Genomic DNA, 17,013 nt, shown 5'->3' on the forward strand with positions numbered 1-17,013 from the left:
CAGGGCCGGCTGCCCCGGAGAGCCCCTGCGGGCGCTGCACGGGAGTCCGGGCGCTGCCTCGGCACTACAGGGACCCTGCGGGCCCCGCACCAGGAGCAGCGGCGGCCCCTTTGTCCTTCAGGCTCGAGCATCTCCCCAGGCGCGGGGAGTGCCCGTCGTGGCAGGACCCAGCAGCGAGGGCCACAAGCAGCCCCTCTGACCCTGGGGCTCAGGGCTGTCCTTGTCCAGGGAACCCCCATACCTTTCCTGATACTTCCATGTACTTCTCTAGGCTCTACCAGCGTTCACATTCCAACGGGCTGAACGCCCAGCAGAAGCTCCCTGGCCGAAGTGGAATAGTGGCCTTGAACGCTGCCACAGGTCTGCTTGTCAGGGGGAAGCTGTGAAAAGCAAGGGGAAAGGCAGTAAGGCACGAGGTGGAAGGTCTGGTGGAGATATATCTCCTCACTCCCTTCTCCAGTGGCAAAATGCAGCTGCCTGCAGTTATTTTTCTCCTATATGTGACCCCCAGAGGCGCTGTGACCATCACCAAGTGGCTCGGCCTTGGTCAGCAGCAACTCTGGCTGTGAACTGGCCCATGTTTACAGTATGGGGCTGGCAGAGCATTCCAGCAGCTCCTCCCAGCAGCCATCTATCTCTGCAGCCCCTGTTCTCTCCCAGCACCCAGCAACCCTGGTGCAGACACGTCCTGTGCTGCTGCTGCTCTGTGTTCCTGGATGCTTTCAAGCTGAAGGAGTTTGGGTGCACTGGGCTCTGCTGGAGTTGTCCTGCAGCCAGGTTTCCAACGAGGACAGATGGATGCTGACTGTGTCCACACATTGCTCTAGAGACTTCTTATTTTTCTTGGCAGAAATAATTTGTATTTATTTTAAAACCAAGAAGATTAAACCTACAGCGATTAAAAACCCACTCCACTCCCCCCACCCCACTAAAACCCCCATGAGAACCAAGAGAAGTGACTCATCCAGCCTTGTGAGACTTCACAGTGGATATTTCCAGGGCAGGGTGAATGTTTACCTGTGGTACATGGCAGGAATAAGATCTACCCTGCAGCTGTGGAGGAATTCAAACTGAACTCAACTGAGGAAGTGTGGTTTGGGTGATGGGGTAGTGAGGTGGATTGTGAACTGCTTGAAGAAAAGAAGTCAGAGAGTTGTGGTCAGTGGGACAGAGTCTGGCTGGAGACCTGTGTCTAGTGGAGTCATAGAATGGGCTGAGCTGGAAGGGACCTTAAAGATCATCAAGTCCCACCCCCCTGCCATGGGCAGGGACACCTCTCACCAGCCCAGGCTGCTCAAGGCCCATCCAACCCAGCCTTGGACACCTGCAGTGAGGGGGCAGCCACCACCTCCCTGGGCAGCCTGTGCCAGGGCCCCACCACCCTCATCTGGAATATCGTGTCCAGTTCTGGGCCCCTCAGATCAAAAATGACAGGGAACTACTTGGTTGAGTCCAGCACAGGGCCACCAAGATGATTAAGGAAGCAGAACACCTTCCTTATGAGGAGAGGCTGAGGGAGCTGGGCCTCTTTAGCCTGGAGGAGACTGAGGGGTGACCTCACCATTGTCTATCAATATGTAAAGGATGAGAGTCAGGAGGACAGAGCCAGGCTCTGCTCAGGGATGGCAGTGACAGTACAGGGGGCAGTGGGTACAGGCTGGAGCACAGGAGGTTCCATGGGAATGTCAGGAGGAACTTTGTCACTGTGAGGGTGGCAGAGCCCTGGGACAGGCTGCCCAGAGAGGTTGGGGAGTCTCCTTCTCTGGGGACATTCAAAGCCATCTGTGTGACCTAATCCAGGTGACCCTGCTCTGGCAGGGGGGTTGGACAGGAGGTCCCTTCCAACCCCAACCAGCCTGTGACTCTGTGTAATTAGCTAGGGAGAGTTCTGATGAAGGAAAGTTGAACATCAGCACTAATCCAGTGAGATATTTTGCAAAGTTACTCTGGAAGTGTGTTGGAAAAGTCCCATGTAAGTCATACAAACTACCCCCAGCCTTACAGTGGGCTGCATTCTGCTGGACCTCCCCATACCAGGAACTGCCAGCACAACCCCTGAACATGAGAAACAGCTCTGAAAGTCCCCCAGCCTCTGTCTCTACAAGACCAGCAAATCAGGGTTATAAAGCTAATGTGTGAACACCTTAATGTGCCCATATTCAACTACCACTTCTCTGGGGTGTTGGAAAGGCCACTATTATCCCTAAAATGATTTATACAGCTGCATGAACACCAAGGGGGTTTCAACGGTGTCTCAGCAACGTCCTATTGAAACTGGTCACCACTTGACTTTACCTAACAGCTGCCACAGCCAGCTCCCACCCTGCTCTCAGACAGACAAACAAGGTTGTTCAAACCAACTGCTCTGACAGACACAGATGAGGCTTTTCTTGGAGGTCGGTTGACAAACAAGGGGCCCCATCTGCAGGACAAAGCACTGAGTCTGGTTTGTCCAGTTAGCTGGTCCCTGGCTCTCCCCCTTTGTCAGTCTTTGATTCCTGATGGGTAATCCCTGAGGGGATCTCACTTTGCTCTGTCATCCTGGCCACTTTGCCTTTTGATTCCTGTTCTTCAGAGCGGCCACGTTTCATCTTCATTTCCATTGGGTCATCTGTATCATCTGGGGAAAGAAGGAAAAGGGAATTAATGTGTTGAAGTCCTCCTTCCAACCTCAGTGCAACAGCAAAGGCAGGAGGAGTGGAGTTAGGAAGCATGCCAGAAGATGCTTCTAGTTACAGGCCACAGGACTAATGCTGGGAGCTGGGCACTGCAGGTCTCAGATTGGAACACAAGTCTGATGAGGAGCAGCTGAGGGAGCTGGGACTGTTCAGTCTCCAGAAGAGGCTCAGGGAGACCTTCTTGCTCCCCACAACTCCCTGGAAGGAGGTTGTGGTGAGCTGTGGAGCAGTAATTACAAGAGCAGTGTATGTTGCTTTGAGGAGAGGTGACCCCAAAAATCAACACAGGACCAAGCCCCAAGGCCACCCTGGGGTGCTGGGGCACCTCTTACCTCTGGTGAGCTGGGCTGTTCTGTACTGTTCCTCCCTGACCTGCTTCATGAGCTGCAGGTTGTGATCACTGGCTTCCTTGTGGTTCACCATTGGGAAGGGGTAATCTTGACCTGGTGCAACAGGGAGACAGAAGCATTTACAGGACTCATCAGGGGTGTTGCACTGGATCTGCACCACAGCAGATGCTCACAGCTTTTCTTGAAATAAATGATGGTGTGTGGCTGCCTGAGGAGGGGGAGAGAAGGGGCAGGCAATGATCCCTCTCCTCTCTTTGGGGACCAGGGACAGAACCTGAGGGAACAGTGTGAAGCTGAGATGGGGGAGGTTCAGGCTGGGTGTGAAGAAGTTCTGTACTGAGAGGGAGGTTGGGCACTGGCACAGGCCTGAGCTGGGCTGAGGGCAAGAAGCATCTGGATGATGCCCTCAGTGCCAACTCCGACTGGGCTGGGCCTGTGTGGAGCCAGGAGTTGGACTGGATGGACCAGGAGGTTCCAGAATTGTGATTCTGCGATTAAGATAAACCACATGACCCACTGCTCAGAGGTTCCTATTTCCCTCCATCAAAGAGTAAGAGCTCCCATGTAGACAGAAGCTTGTAGGTGACTTCACAGGTGCAGTGGAACAAGTATAAAAGCACAAGATGTTCAGAAACTATTTTAAAAGACAGCCAAGCATCCCAGGCAGAGAAATGCAAAGGCAACAACTTTGAGGGATCCAATAGTTTTAGGACACAAAGTTCAGGAAAAAATATGTACTCTGAAATCAGACTCCAGTGAAAAACTTTACAGGAGGATTGACAGAAGGTAGGTGGCTGGAAGAGAAATGCTTCCACCTCAAAGATCCAGTTATTTTACAGATTCACAGATTGGTTGTGGTTGGGAGGGCCAACCCTCCCTGCTAGAGCAGGATTACCTACAGCACCTTGCACAGGAATGCATCCACATGTCTCCAGAGAAGGAGACTCCACAACATCTCTGCGCAGCCTGTTCCAGTGCTCTGACACCCTCACAGTAAAGATACAGAGATGGACCTTCCTATGTTGTAGTTTGTGCCCTGTTGCCCCTTGTCCTGTCACTGGGCACCCCTGAGAAGAGTCTGACCCCTTCCTCTAGACATCCACCCTTCAGATATTTGTTAGTGTTGATGAGATCCCCCCCCCCCAGTCTTCTCTTCTCCAGGCTAAACAGACCCAGCTCTGTCAGCCTTTCTTCACATGTTCAGGTCTTCTAACCACCACTCTCTCCAGTAGCACCCTGTCTTCTGAACTGGGGAGCCCAGAACTGGACACAATACTTCAGCTGTGGCCTCATCAGTGCAGAGGGGGAGGAGAATCCCCCTCGACCTGCTGGCCACACTCTTCTTGATGCACCCCAGGATGCTGTTAGCCTTCTTGGCTATGAGGGCACAGCGCTGGCTCACGTAGAGCTTTTGCAGTGAGCAGCAGCCAAATCCTTAGCAAGGTACCCAGATTACCTATGATACACCCTGCTTGCTTCTGCTCCTCTTCAGATGCTGTCCAGGGCTCATAGATGTACTTGGAGGGATAGTTCTTTAGTATGGGCAGGTATTTCCTACAAAATAGGAATAACATGGGGGTTTCCAATCCTGCAGATAAGCACTCAAACATGAAGAGAGGAGTATACCAACCTACACCAGATTAATTCTTGGTGATCATATTGGCACCACCATCCAGGCAAAGTCTGAAGTCACTTTGCACAAAACACCTGGGTTTTGTTCCAAAACCCTCCTCAGGGTGACACCTTCCAAAATGTAACTTTAAGCAAAGAAAAAATGGGGGAATTTAAACATTTCTTCTGGGTTTAGTTCATGCAAAATATTTTGGTTTTTAATATTTTCACTGTAATTTTGTCCTAACCATTAATGAATTTCAAAATCAAACAAATTTTAAAAGTCTAAACAATTCTTAGAGTACAGAAAAGTAATTTTCTGCCTCACTCTGTTAGGTACATCAGCGTGGGCTTCCCCTTCACAAGACCCAAAGCTCGTCAGGATGTGAGGAAGAGATCATAGAATCCCAGACTGGTCTGGGTTGGAAGGGACCCCAAGGATCATAGAACTCCTTAGGTGTGACATAAAATCACTGCTGTTCAACTTCTTTTGCCCAGGAGTTTCGATTTCAAACAGACCCAGCTGATCAGCCCTACCGGATGTAGTGGCCCTCGGGGTCCGTGCGCCTCCCAAAGCGGACGGGGCAGAAGATCCTCCTGTACTGGTGGAAGAAGGCGCTGGCCGACAGCCACATCCAGTTCCCGGCGTTGATGCTGTAGTCAGCGTCTAAAAGCAGCTCTTCAAACACCTACACTTCAGGGACAGGAAGAGAAAGAGAGAGAAACACCTCTAAAAGGGCTGCCTTGGTGGGAAAAATAATCCCAAGCAGGTTGGGAGATGAATCATAGAATGGTCTGGGTTGGAAGGGACCCCAAGGATCACAGAGCTCCAACCCCCTGCCACAGGCAGGGACACCAACCTCCAGGCCTGGAGCTACATAAGGCTGCCCAGGGCCCCAGCCAACCTGGCCTTGAACACCCCCAGGGATGGGGCACCCACCCCCTCTCTGGGCAGCCTGTTCCAGCCCCTCACCCCTCTTTCTGTAAAAAAACTTTCCCCTAATATCTAATCTAAACCTTCCCTCCTTTAGCTTTAGTCCATTCCCCCTTGTCCTGCCATTATCTGCTCTTTTAAAAAGTTCAATCCCCTCCTGCTTATAAGCTCCCTTCAGGGACTGGAAGGCTGCAATGAAGTCCCCCCCGCAGCCTTCTCTTCTCCAGGCTGAACAAGCCCAGTTCCCTCAACCTCTCTTTGTAGGGCAGGTGCTCCAGCCCTCTAATCATCCTTGTGGCCCTCCTCTGAACCCTCTCCAACAGTTCCACATCCTTCTTGTATTGGGGGCCCCAGATGTGGACACAGTACTCCAGATGGGGCCTCACGAGGGCAGAGTAGAAGGGTGAAGCGTGGTGCTATCTCACAGGCCCACGGGGAAGGCTCTCTGGCTGTTTGCCTGCTAGAGCAGGTCCCAGGGATAGAGCAGCACAAAGGTCTGGCTGAGAGACCTGCTGCAGACTGACCGTGTCCCAAATATCCTCATCACCTAAAATTCCCAGGCCTCAGGGATGGGAATGGCCTCTCGCTGCTGCCTCCAGCACAGCAGGGCTGGGACTCAAGCGGGACACCATGAGAGGTCCCAGCCCAGGAGATGTGCTGCTCATACCACTGCCAGGATCAGGTTCTGTGGGCATTTCTCTATGCTCAGCCACAAGAGACAAACCCAAAAGCCATAAGTGAACCTTCATCCCCTCTTCCCAGCTGATCCAAAGGTCCCCCCGTGTCAGGAAGCAGGCGACAGCGTGCCGAGCGAGGTGATGGATCCAGCCTTCCTGGCGCAGCTGGGTCATGATGGCATCGATCCAGGGGAAGCCCGTCTGTGCCTGCAGCAGAAAGGAAGCACCAGCCCTGCCACACAAAGCCTCAGGAGGCTTCTTCCCCACACCCCCTTGTAAGCCCCACCCCAAACAACCCCCAGGGAGCAGTCCCAGGGCAATGGGGTAACTCCCAACTGGAAGGCAGCCCTTGTGGTAGCGCATCCTGGTACCGTTTTCCATTTGTGGAGCCTCTCTGCATCCTCATCCCAACTGATCTGGAGGCAGATGGGGTTCCCAGCCATCCGGGTGAAGTTTGGGGTGGCTGATGCCACTGTATAGAAGAATTCCCTCCACAGAAGCTGCCCTTGGAGCGACACTGGGGGCAGAGAGTGATGCTTGGCCTGCAAGAGACACATGAGGTGAAAGCTTCAGTTCATACACACCCCTACAGTCTCGCTCATTTTGTGACTGTCAGCACCATAAAAGGATTAATTAATCTAATTACACTATTGGCTTTGTGGCATTTTACCATGAAAGCTGAAGAAGTCAAAGATCCAAAGCCATGCTATATCCCCAAAGGCAAAGCTGAGCTCTGTGTTACCTCAAATTTTCTCCATCGACCTTCCAAACCAGTGTCACACTGGGATTTCTTAAACCAAACATGCATTTATGAGCACCTTAACTGCTCAGCTAGCTGAATTCAAGTGGCTCAGCCACATCCCAAGAGATACTCCTATGAAGGAGTTTCAGGGAGGCCTTGGTTTTCTTGGGTTGTTTTCAACCACACTTCTTAAGAATCAAAGTTTCCAGAAGTTGGGTTTGGCTGATGCTGTAGTTAAAGCTTGTCTGAGGTGGAGACAGATGCTTTCCCAAAACAAAACTGCTTGACCAGGCTAAACTGATCAAAAACTTCACTTACACATCAGGCAGGCATCTTGAACTCCTTGAATTTTAGGAAGGTTCTCCTGAGCTTTCCAGATTCTACCAGCTCTCACTGCTCCCTGTATTTAGACCTTGGTCTATCTGTATCTCCCCACAGGTATTCTACACAAGGTACAGTGTCACTTCACAGATTTCACAGGATGCTGTAACCAGACATCAGCAGAGCAGCATTTTTTGATGCACCAGGTCTCTTCTGAGATGATCTCTCCCGTGTCAGACACATGAGACTGCTGGATTTGCTTAACTCTGACCAATTCTGTTCTTACCTGAGCATAAATGTTGGACAACCTATAGAAGAAGGTACGAACTGAGAGACAGCCCAGGCTGAAATATGGGCTCAGGCCTGTGGTGCTCGGAAGCAGCGAATTTGGGATCGTCCTTGGTTTAGTAAAATTTGCCACCCAGCCCTAAAATGAAGGCAGAAATCAGGTTCAGGCAGTAGAAGGTGACACACATCCTGCTCATGAATCAAGGGGGAAAAAACCCCTCTTGGTAACTAGCTCCTGCATTCAGGATGTTCAGTGTCACACATGGAGAATGTTCCCACCACCCATCGCCCCACAAATGCCACCATCAAGGTGGTAACTGAATCTTGAGACCCAGTTGTTGTCCTGCTCCAAGATCTCCAGATACATAGACCCCCCTCCAAGCCCAACATCAAGCCCACATCTCACCCATGGGTGCTGTGAAGCTTTCCCCAACCTGAGTGATTCTGTAGCACAGGGAGCAGCTCTCATTCCAACAGCACCTCACTGAAGATCTTTTCCACTTCATGAAATTGGGAGTGGGTAAAGCATCTGCTTGGTGCCTTGGCTGCCAGGAGCTGAACCTCAGCAGGGCTGAGCTGGAAGAGCTGAGCAGCTTCTCAAGGTCCAGACATCATCACACATAGGAGGAAGGACACCAACCCCACTAACCTCTAGAATCACCATCTTCACCCATGTAAAATCAAAGCTGACCTGGTCAGTCAAGTGTTGCTCCAGGCGCCGTAGCCCTTCAGTCTCCCCTCCTCTCCATGGAGACAGGTTCTCCAGGGGGATCTTCAAATCCACAGGGAGAGGCACCCTGTAACACTCAACCAGGGCCAGCCCAGGCGACCTACACCTCCTAATGTGAAAGAGAGACCTCTTTCAGAGAGGGAACTGGTGCCAGGAGGGAGGAAGACCCCTGTCCCAGGGCTCCTTCACCCTCACTGGGGAAAAGTTCTTCCCCATGTTGGTGTGGAACTTCCTGTGCTCCAACTTGCAGCCACTGCCCCTTGTCCTGTCCCCACAGACACTGAAAAGGGGCTGCCCATTTCCCCCTGCAGCCCATACTGAAGATATTTATAAACATTAATAAGGTCACCCCTTAGTCTTCTCTCCAGGCTGAACAGCCCCAGCTCACTCAGCCTTTCCTCACAGGGGAGATGCTCCAGGCCCTTCATTATCTTTGTAGCCTCCTCTGGACTCTCTCCAGGAGATCCCTGTCTGTTTGATCCCAGGAAGCCCAGAACTGGACACAAAACTCCAGGTGGGGCCTGACCAGGGCAGAGCAGAGGGGGAGGATCAAACTTCCATCAAACCTCAGCCCCCTCAGTCCATGGGCTGTGGCCCCTCTCATCTGTTTTCCCTTCCCCACAGCAGAATCCCGTTCCCTCTCCATGTACAGTCGATCACCCTCCACAGGTACAAGCACACTATGTAACACCAACACCTGGTTTCCCCTGGGTCCTGGCTCCTCTTTTGGGTGGGTCTCTGCTGCCTGGGTGTTACTTACTGGAAATCTTCAGCCGTCAGGTTTCGGACGGGCACCTCAGGGTCACCGAGCAGGGAGAGGATGTGAAGGAACCTCTTGTATGTCAGGGGGGGAGTCCCACCACTCAGGTCCAAAATCCTAAATAAAACAAGACCCCTTTTCACTAGGATACCAATCAAGAAGGACACTAGAGCTCACAGCTGATAGGAAGGGGACAGCACAGGCTGGAACAACCCTGGTTGATAAAAGCAAATACAGAAATGACAGATTTTCCAAGTAAAACTCCCCCAGCTTCTCTGGGCACCCTGTGCCAGGGCCTCCCCACTCCCCAAGAAGGATTGCTGCCCTCCTGCAGCTGAAGGCCATTCCCCTGGGCCTGGCCCTCCCTTCCCTGGGCACCAGCCCCTCTCCAGCTCTCCTGGAGCCCCTTGAGGGACTGGAAGGGCTTGGAGCTATCCCCAGAAGCAGCCTTCTCCACTGGGCCAGCCCAGCTCTCCCTGCCTGGCTCAGAGCAGAGGGGGTCCAGCCCTCAGACCATCTCCACACAAAAGCATTATAGAAAAGCCCTATTAAATGTGTTAAAGAATTTCTTCCACTCTGTTTGAAAGAGTAACTAATGTGAGATTTCAAGTGAATTCAACTGCCCAAAAGAAAAATATTGACAAACTCTTTAAGCTTAAACCACAGCTCAACATCCTAACACGTGTGCAACCCCCCAAAATCTCTTCTGTTAACTCCAGCAGGCCAGCAGAGAAAAAAAATCTCCAGCAACCAGTGCTCAGGCTGTCCAGTTTTATCCCAAGAACCACATTAGGATCCAGAAGCACCAAGATGCTTGGCCTTTTCTCTCTGATGCTTGCTACATCTAAACTAAACCCTCCTGAAGACACCTCACCAGTCCTGGGGGCAATCACGTACCGTTGGGTATGGTACAGGCTGTGTCCCACCAGGGAGAGCACCTCAAAGCCCAGCTCTTGTCCCAGCCGCTGTATGTTGGCCTCCATCTCCTTGTAGAAGGGTTCCATCTCTGCATCCAGAGTCACTTGAGTGATCTTCCACTCCTGGATGTGATCCCTCAGAACAGACTCATACTCCCCTTGAATAACCAGCAAACAAGAGCCCAGCTGACACAGGCTCTGCTGGAGATCCTCCAGGGACTGCAGCAGGAAATGCCATCTCAGGGCCCCTATGTGCATCACAGATGTCATGAACTCTCTGTCCAAGATGTAGACAGGGTAGATGGCCTCTGAGGACTCCAGGGCAGCCAGCAGCGTGGGGTTGTCATGGAGCCGAAGCCCCTTCCGGAAGAGATGAAGGGTGCGATGCGACATCCTGGCTCTTCTCCTCAGAGCTGCTGGAAGAGAAAGGGAACCCAACCCCTATTAAAGCACAAGGTCAATTAACGTTTAGAAACACAGCTCCAGACAGCCCCCAGCCCCTTTTTACCACAGATCTCTTCTGCTTTGGGTAAGGTTTTGGTGAGAGAGAAAAAGCAAAACTGGGCTTGTCCTGGTTTGGGCTGAGATCGAGTTCATTTCTTAACTCTTCAGTGTTGGATTTGGTATGAGAATAACGCTGGTAACACACCAGGGGGTTTAGTTGTTGCAGGGTAGTTGTGGTGTCTACACTAAGTCAAGAACTTCTCAGCTCCTTACACCCTTCCAGGCACACAAGAAGCTGGGTGAGCACAGCCAGGACAGCTGACCCAGAGTGGCTGAAGAGAATTCCCTGAAGTCCATGTCACATCATGCATGGGATGTAATGGGAGAAGCCAGCCAGGAAGCCACTGCTTCAGGAATGGACTGGACATTGGGCTGTTGGGCTTCTTCCTTCCAGAGGTGGTGAGCAAACAGCTATATGGTGCTCAGTTACTGGCTGGGGTTAAACCACAAGGACCAAACCACTCTCCCCAGGCAGGTCCCACCATCCAGCAGCTGCGTCACCACCTCGCTTTGGCCTTGCTTCATTCAATCCCCTACATTAAACCCCTGAACTGAATTCCATCCCAAGAGTGCTCACCATAAGGAAGGAACCAAAACAGACCACAAAGACATCTTGCAGAGCCACAGAAGGGACCTACAAGGACCATCCAGTCCAACTCCCAGCCCCACACAGGCCCAGCCAGGTCAGAGCAGGGCACTGAGGGCATCATCCAGATGCTTCCTGCCCTCAGCCCAGCTTGGGGCTGTGACCCCTTCCCTGGGGAGCCTGTGCCAGTGCCTGACCCCCCTCTCAGCACAGAACCTCTTCCTGACACCCAGCCTGAACCTCCCCAGTGCAGCTTCACGCCGTCCCCTTGGGTTCTGTCCCTGGTCTCCAAAGAGACAAGAGGGATCAGTGCTGCCCCTTCACTCCCCTCATCAGGAAGCCACAGACCCCATGAGGTCTCCCCTCAGCCTCCTCTTCTCCAGGCTGAACAAACTGAGGGGCTTCAGCCTTTCCTCATAAGCCTTCCCCTCCAGACCCTTCCCCATCCCTGTTGCCCTCCTCTGGATTCATCTGGTTGCCATGCTTTTCATCCATCTTTCTTAGCCCTGGGAGACCTTGTTGTGCTTCCAAGTCTCAGAGGAAAAGCCCTCCTCTCTCCAGAGCAGAGCCAGGTGGTGATAACCACACAAAACTCCTCAGCTGAGGGCTTAGCACACATTCAGTCCTTGTTTAACTGCTGCAGCCGAGTTTAGGAGGCCCTGGGTCTGGAGCAGCTGCCACACAACTGCTGGGGTCTCTGCTCATGGGGCTCCAGACCCGGCAGTGAACAGAAAGGAGGAGCCCAGCTCCCACTCTGTGTTTGTGCTGAACCCAGCAGCGCTTCCCCAGCTCCCTCTGGTCCACCTAAAAGTGAGGACGCCCAACACACACCTCCCAGCTGCGCCCACACCTCATTTCAAGCATTAAGAAGAATTAAGAGATGAGGGATTATCAAAGAACCAAACCATCATTTCTAAACCAGCTCAGCTCTTCACGCCAAACTGCTCCACTCACACCCTCACAAATGGCTGCAATAGGTGACTCAGCCCCTTATCCCCACTCAACCCACAATCAACAGCTTCATAAAAGACAGTCTGACTTGCCCTGTTCCCAAAAACACCCAGCACTTGGCTCCAGGAAAAATATCTGAGCTGGGTGGTAACAAGGTTTTCTCATTCCTTATCCTGTGCTGTTTTTCTGATGCAGAAAAGGAGGCTGAGGGGAGACCTCCTGGGGGTCTGGGGCTTCCACATAAGGTGGGGGGGTGAAGGGGCAGGCACCGATCTCCTCTCTTAAGGGACAGAACCTGAGGGAACAGCATAAAGCTGCCCCAGGGGAGGGTCAGGCTGGGTGTCAGGAAGAGGTTCTGTGCTGAGAGGGGGGTCAGGCACTGGCACAGGCTCCCCAGGGAAGGGGTCACAGCCCCGAGCTGGGCTGAGGGCAAGAAGTGTCTGGATGGTGCCCTCAGCCCCATGCTCTGACCTGGCTGGGCCTGTGTGGAGCCAGGAGTGGGACTGGATGGTCTTTGTAGGTCCCTTCCAGCTCAGGAGATTCTGGGATCACTGAGACAGCCCAGTTGTGTTCCCAGGCCCTGACACAGCCTGTGGCAACCCCCGGTGAGCAAACCCTGCTGATGGCTGGGCAGCACCATGTGTCGCTGGGGTGCTCTGCCTGACACCACAGCTCAGGCACACACACCCTGGGAGAACAAGGAAAACAAGGGGACTCTCCTCTCCTGCTGCTCAGGGGAGCACCCAACTGGCACTTTTGGGTAGCAAACCACACAAAGGGGGCTAGAAGAGTCTCCTGCATCCTGCAGCAGGAGCACAGGAGCAGCTGGCCTCACCGAGGGGCTGCCATGAGTCGGGAGCTCTGAGACCCCATGTCCCTTGGGTCTGCAGGGCCATGCTGAGGCCCCTGTACCCACAGCCCAGCACCCCTTGGCCCCACACAGCCTAAAAGACCATGCTGAGCCAGGGCTGTGCAGCCCGACACAGCCCCTGGGGCTACCCCACACCTGGGACCTCCCCTGGCATGGTCCCAAGCACAGGGTGTCCCTGAGGGGGGTTCCAGCCCTTCCAGCAGTGACATTCCCTGCTGGGCCAGCAGGACGTGGCCATGGGGTGCGGGACCACACCAGGGCAGGGACTGGGAGGGACTGGGCACAGGGCAGAGCAACACCAGGCCAGAGCTGGAAGGGGCAGCTCTGGAGAGCCCAGCACAGCAGGCAGGGGGAACCAGAACTGGTGAGGAGCAGGGGCTACAGGAGAGGGTGCTGGGGGACACTGGGGAGGGAGCAAGCCCAGAGCAGGAGGAGTGAAGGGCTGGGTGGGGAATTGGGACCCACTGTTGGCTAGGAGGGAACAGGGAGGGATCACTGGTGCAGACTCAGCAGCGCTATGGAGGGTGTCAGAAAGGAGGTGGTGGCTCAGCACCAAAGGACTGCACCCTGGGATGCTCCTGCCCAGCTGGAAGGAAGGAGGAAGAAGAGGATACTCTGGGGTGATGGGAGGAAGGCACAACAGGCACTGGCTGTCGACTGACTGGTAGGATTTCTGCACTGCTACTCCTCTAACTCTCCATGAACAGGTGGCTTGAGGCTGTTCACCCAGTAAGTCTGAGCAGACTCCCTGCCACATCTGGATTACATCTCCTCATCAAAAAACAGCCAGCACAGGCAGAAAACAAACCTCACATCCAGCACATCCCCACAGATTGGGAGAGGTTCTCCACCACGGAAAGCCAGGAAAACCCCAAATCAGACAATTGGGCCTTACCCCAAGGGTTACCTGGCTGAGGCTCCAGGGTCTGTACAACGGGTCACCCCAAAAAGAGGATGCCACACAGCTGCAGATCACAGCTCTCCCGCTGACCAGCATTTCTCTCTTGCAGGAGGGACGCACCGATCGTCAGAGTGTCACCATCCGAATCCAGCTGCTCTTGTCCCTGTAACCATTGGGAAATTACCTGCTTAGGTTTAAGCACTCCTAAATGCCCTAAACATATGCAGGGACCTTTGAGTGCATCAAGGACAGTTTGAGTGCAGTGAGGCTTTTGTGTAAGTCCTGAGAGAGGAGGAGGATCACAGCCAGCTCACCGTCCCTCGGAGCTGGCAGAGCAGGATGGGGCAGGTACAAACCAAGGCCCAGGAGCTGGGAAAGAAAACTTTTTAACAGTTTAATTTCCTCTGCAGGCACTCTAGATGGATTACCCCATTAAGTCAAACTACAGATGTTCTCCTTGGGTAATAAGGAAGGACCTTATTAATGTTATCTTCAGTATGGGATGCAGGGGGACATGGGCAGCCACTTTTCAGTGTCTGTGGGGACAGGACAAGGGGCAATGGCTGCAAGTTGGAGCACAGGGAGTTCCACACCAAGATGGGGAAGAACTTTTCCCCAGTGAGGGTGAGGGAGCCCTGGGACAGGCTGCCCAGGGGGTGTGGAGTCTCCATCTCTGGAGAGATTCCAGCCCCGTCTGGACGCCACCCTGTGCAAGATGAGCTGGGGAGCTGCTTTGGCAGGGGGGTTGGACCCCAGGAGCTCTCCAGGTCCCTTCCAACCCCTATGATTCTATAAGCCTCTGCTCTGGAAGCCATAGTAGTGCAATGGTAAAGCTTTAACTACCCATGGCTGCCAGCTAGGAAAAGCTGCCTCAGGGCTGCCCTCAGAAACCAGGGTTTGGGCTTCTGAAGTGGAATAACCACCACCAATGAGCTGTTTAAGGGCATCCTGATTTGACAGGCTCGAGAGCAGTTCCTCAGTGGGGATTCAAGCAGCAGTTTCTGCCTAAACTCGGGTGCACGGCCCCAGCCTCCGCCCCGAGCCGGACCCGGGGCTGTGTCCCAGCTTCCGCACCTCCGCGTTACTCCTCTTGCTCTCCACAGCTCAGGCGACACAGCCAGCGCCCTGCGGAGCGCCCGGCACCGGGAAACGGCGCTTGGAAAAGCCCCGAAACCACCCACGGGTACGGGCTCGGCCGCGTCCCCCCCCGCAGCGGCTCGGCGGCCCCGGGGACCCCCGCCCGGGGCCTTCAGCCGGGCGGGGAAAGGGCCGAGGACGGGAGGGGAGGAGACGGCCCCTACGGCGACCCGACCCCACGGCTCCCGGCACCCACCGCCCGCCTTTACCTCCTTCCCCGCGGCCCAGCGCCCGGTCCCTCGCGGAGGCCCCCGCCCGGCCGCCTCGCCCCGTTACACAACGCCGGCCCGGGGAAGGAGGGGAGGGGCCGCCGCGGTTATGCAAGAGGCTCTCGGCGGAGGGCGGGGAGCTGCGAGCCGCCTCCACCGGGCTCTGGGCTACCGCCCGCGGAGCTTTAACGTGGTGCGGGACCGGGGTCATCCCGCGGGGGGTGACGGGGCGGCCTCGGGACCCTCAGGCGCCGGGCGCTGCCGCCTCAAAGCCCCGCCAACTGCGGGGCTCGTAGCGAGGGGCGGGGCTTAAATTCCCGCCCTCGGGGCTCGTCCAATAGCAGCGCTCCTCCTCTTCGGATTCGAACGGCCGCTGCTGAGGAGGCGGGACTAGGGTTAACCAATCAGCACCGGCGTAGCGCGCCGTTGCTAGGCGCTGGGGGAAGTCCCGCCCCCGCCGGCCGCCGCCTCACGCTGAGGGCGGGTGAGGGAGGGGGCGGGAAGCGCGGGTTGGGGGTGTTCGGCTGAGGGGTGACGGGGGTGTCGGCGCAGGGCGGGCGCTTCCCGGCCCCCGTGAGCGGGCAGCGAGGCCCGGGGGCGGTATGTGGCGCGTTGGGTGGGGGTAGTAAGGCCGGAACGCCTTCCCGCTGGGGGTGGGGGGTGCTCCCTGGGGGGTGCTCCCGGGTCTGTCAGGGGAGTTGTGCTGAGGGGGGTGAGCGGGCCTGGGCCGGGCGGCGGGAGCCGGCCCCTGCTGTCCCTCTCGGGTGGGTCCCTGTCAGCTCGGGGAGAGGCTCCCTGTCCGCGGAGATGTGTGAGGGGTGTGCGGGGAGGGGTCCTGCCTGGCGCTGTCAGGGGGTATCCCGTCCCCAAGGAGCTTCGGGTTTCCTCTGCGCAGGTGGGGTGCTTGGGGGGGGGGGGGGGGAAAGAAGCCTGAGAGGGGATCTGATCAATGGGTATCAATATCTGAAGGGTGGGACACAGGGGGACATGGGCAGCCCCTTCTCAGTGTCTGTGGGGACAGGACAAGGGGCAATGGCTGCAAGTTGGAGCACAGGGAGTTCCACAGCAACATGGGGAAGAACTTTTCCCCAGTGAGGGTGAGGGAGCCCTGGGACAGGCTGCCCAGGGGGTGTGGAGTCTCCATCTCTGGAGAGATTCCAGCCCCATCTGGATGCCGCCCTGTGTGACCTGTCCCAGGGGTCCTGCTTCAGCAGGGGGTTGGACCTCCCCTTCCAACTTCTACGGCTCTTTGAAGAGGGTGAGGGTGGGTGGGAGGTACAGGAAGGGGCAATGGTGGGTTTCCCAGTCTCAGCCAGCTCTGGGGCCCAGTGTCCCTGCTCATGAAGAGACAGTGGATTAATCATAGAATCATAGGGGTTGGAAGGGACCTGGAGAGCTCCTGGGGTCCAACGCCCCTGCCGAAGCAGCTCCCCAGGACATATCACTCAGATAGGCATCCAGGTGGGTCTGGAATCTCTCCAGTGAAGGAGACTCCACCACCTCCCTGGGCAGCCTGTCCCAGGGCTCCCTCACCCTCACTGGGGAAAAGTTCTTCCCCAGCTTGGTGTGGAACTCCCTGTGCTCCAACTTGCAGCCATTGCTCCTTGTCCTGTCCCCACAGACACTGAGAAGGGGCTGCCCATGTCCCCTGCATCCCATACTTAAGATATTTATAAACATTAATAGTGTTTCACCCTGAAGGGATAAGGGGTGTCCCAGAGCAGGTGTTACATTCCCATTGTTGTGGAGCCTGGCAGTAGGCTGGGAGGGTTTATTAGACTCAGCTGCAGCCTGAGGAGTGGAACTGATATAAAGGGTGGGAACTGGGCTCTTTTTCTCTAGCTGA

The 17,013-nt window shown here is 55.0% G+C and overlaps 1 protein-coding gene across 2 annotated transcripts; it reads right to left on the reverse strand.

The window, feature by feature from the left end:
* Positions 1–940: 940 nt before the first annotated feature.
* LOC311201638 (cryptochrome-1-like) lies at positions 941–15,230 on the reverse strand. Of its 2 annotated transcripts, XM_084276055.1 has the most exons (12): positions 15,168–15,230; positions 13,828–13,984; positions 9,989–10,424; positions 9,092–9,208; positions 8,293–8,440; positions 7,600–7,740; positions 6,622–6,792; positions 6,317–6,457; positions 5,177–5,328; positions 4,485–4,582; positions 3,011–3,121; positions 941–2,620 (listed from the first exon to the last, which is right to left on the reverse strand). In XM_084276055.1, exons 3-12 carry the CDS (start codon positions 10,399–10,401, stop codon positions 2,457–2,459), a joined length of 1,656 nt encoding a protein of 551 aa, XP_084132181.1. In that variant the 5' UTR covers positions 10,402–10,424; positions 13,828–13,984; positions 15,168–15,230; the 3' UTR covers positions 941–2,456. The 2 variants fall into 2 exon arrangements, with proteins under 2 accessions (XP_084132181.1, XP_084132182.1); XM_084276056.1 differs by lacking the exon at positions 7,600–7,740.
* Between the last annotated feature and the right edge of the window lie 1,783 nt (positions 15,231–17,013).

Source organism: Gallinula chloropus (assembly GCF_964237585.1).
Source record: "Gallinula chloropus genome assembly, chromosome: 27".
Classification (NCBI taxonomy): Eukaryota; Metazoa; Chordata; class Aves; order Gruiformes; family Rallidae; genus Gallinula; species Gallinula chloropus.

Coding starts and splice junctions, on each gene's coding strand:
- LOC311201638 (XM_084276055.1), bottom strand. CDS start 10,401: ATGTCGCATCGCACCCTTCATCTCTTCCGGAAGGGGCTTCGGCTCCAT. Junction 7,741..8,292: donor AGCAACACTTGACTGACCAG/GTCAGCTTTGAT, acceptor CCTTCATTTTAG/GGCTGGGTGGCAAATTTTAC. Junction 6,458..6,621: donor GGCTCCACAAATGGAAAACG/GTACCAGGATGC, acceptor TTTCTGCTGCAG/GCACAGACGGGCTTCCCCTG.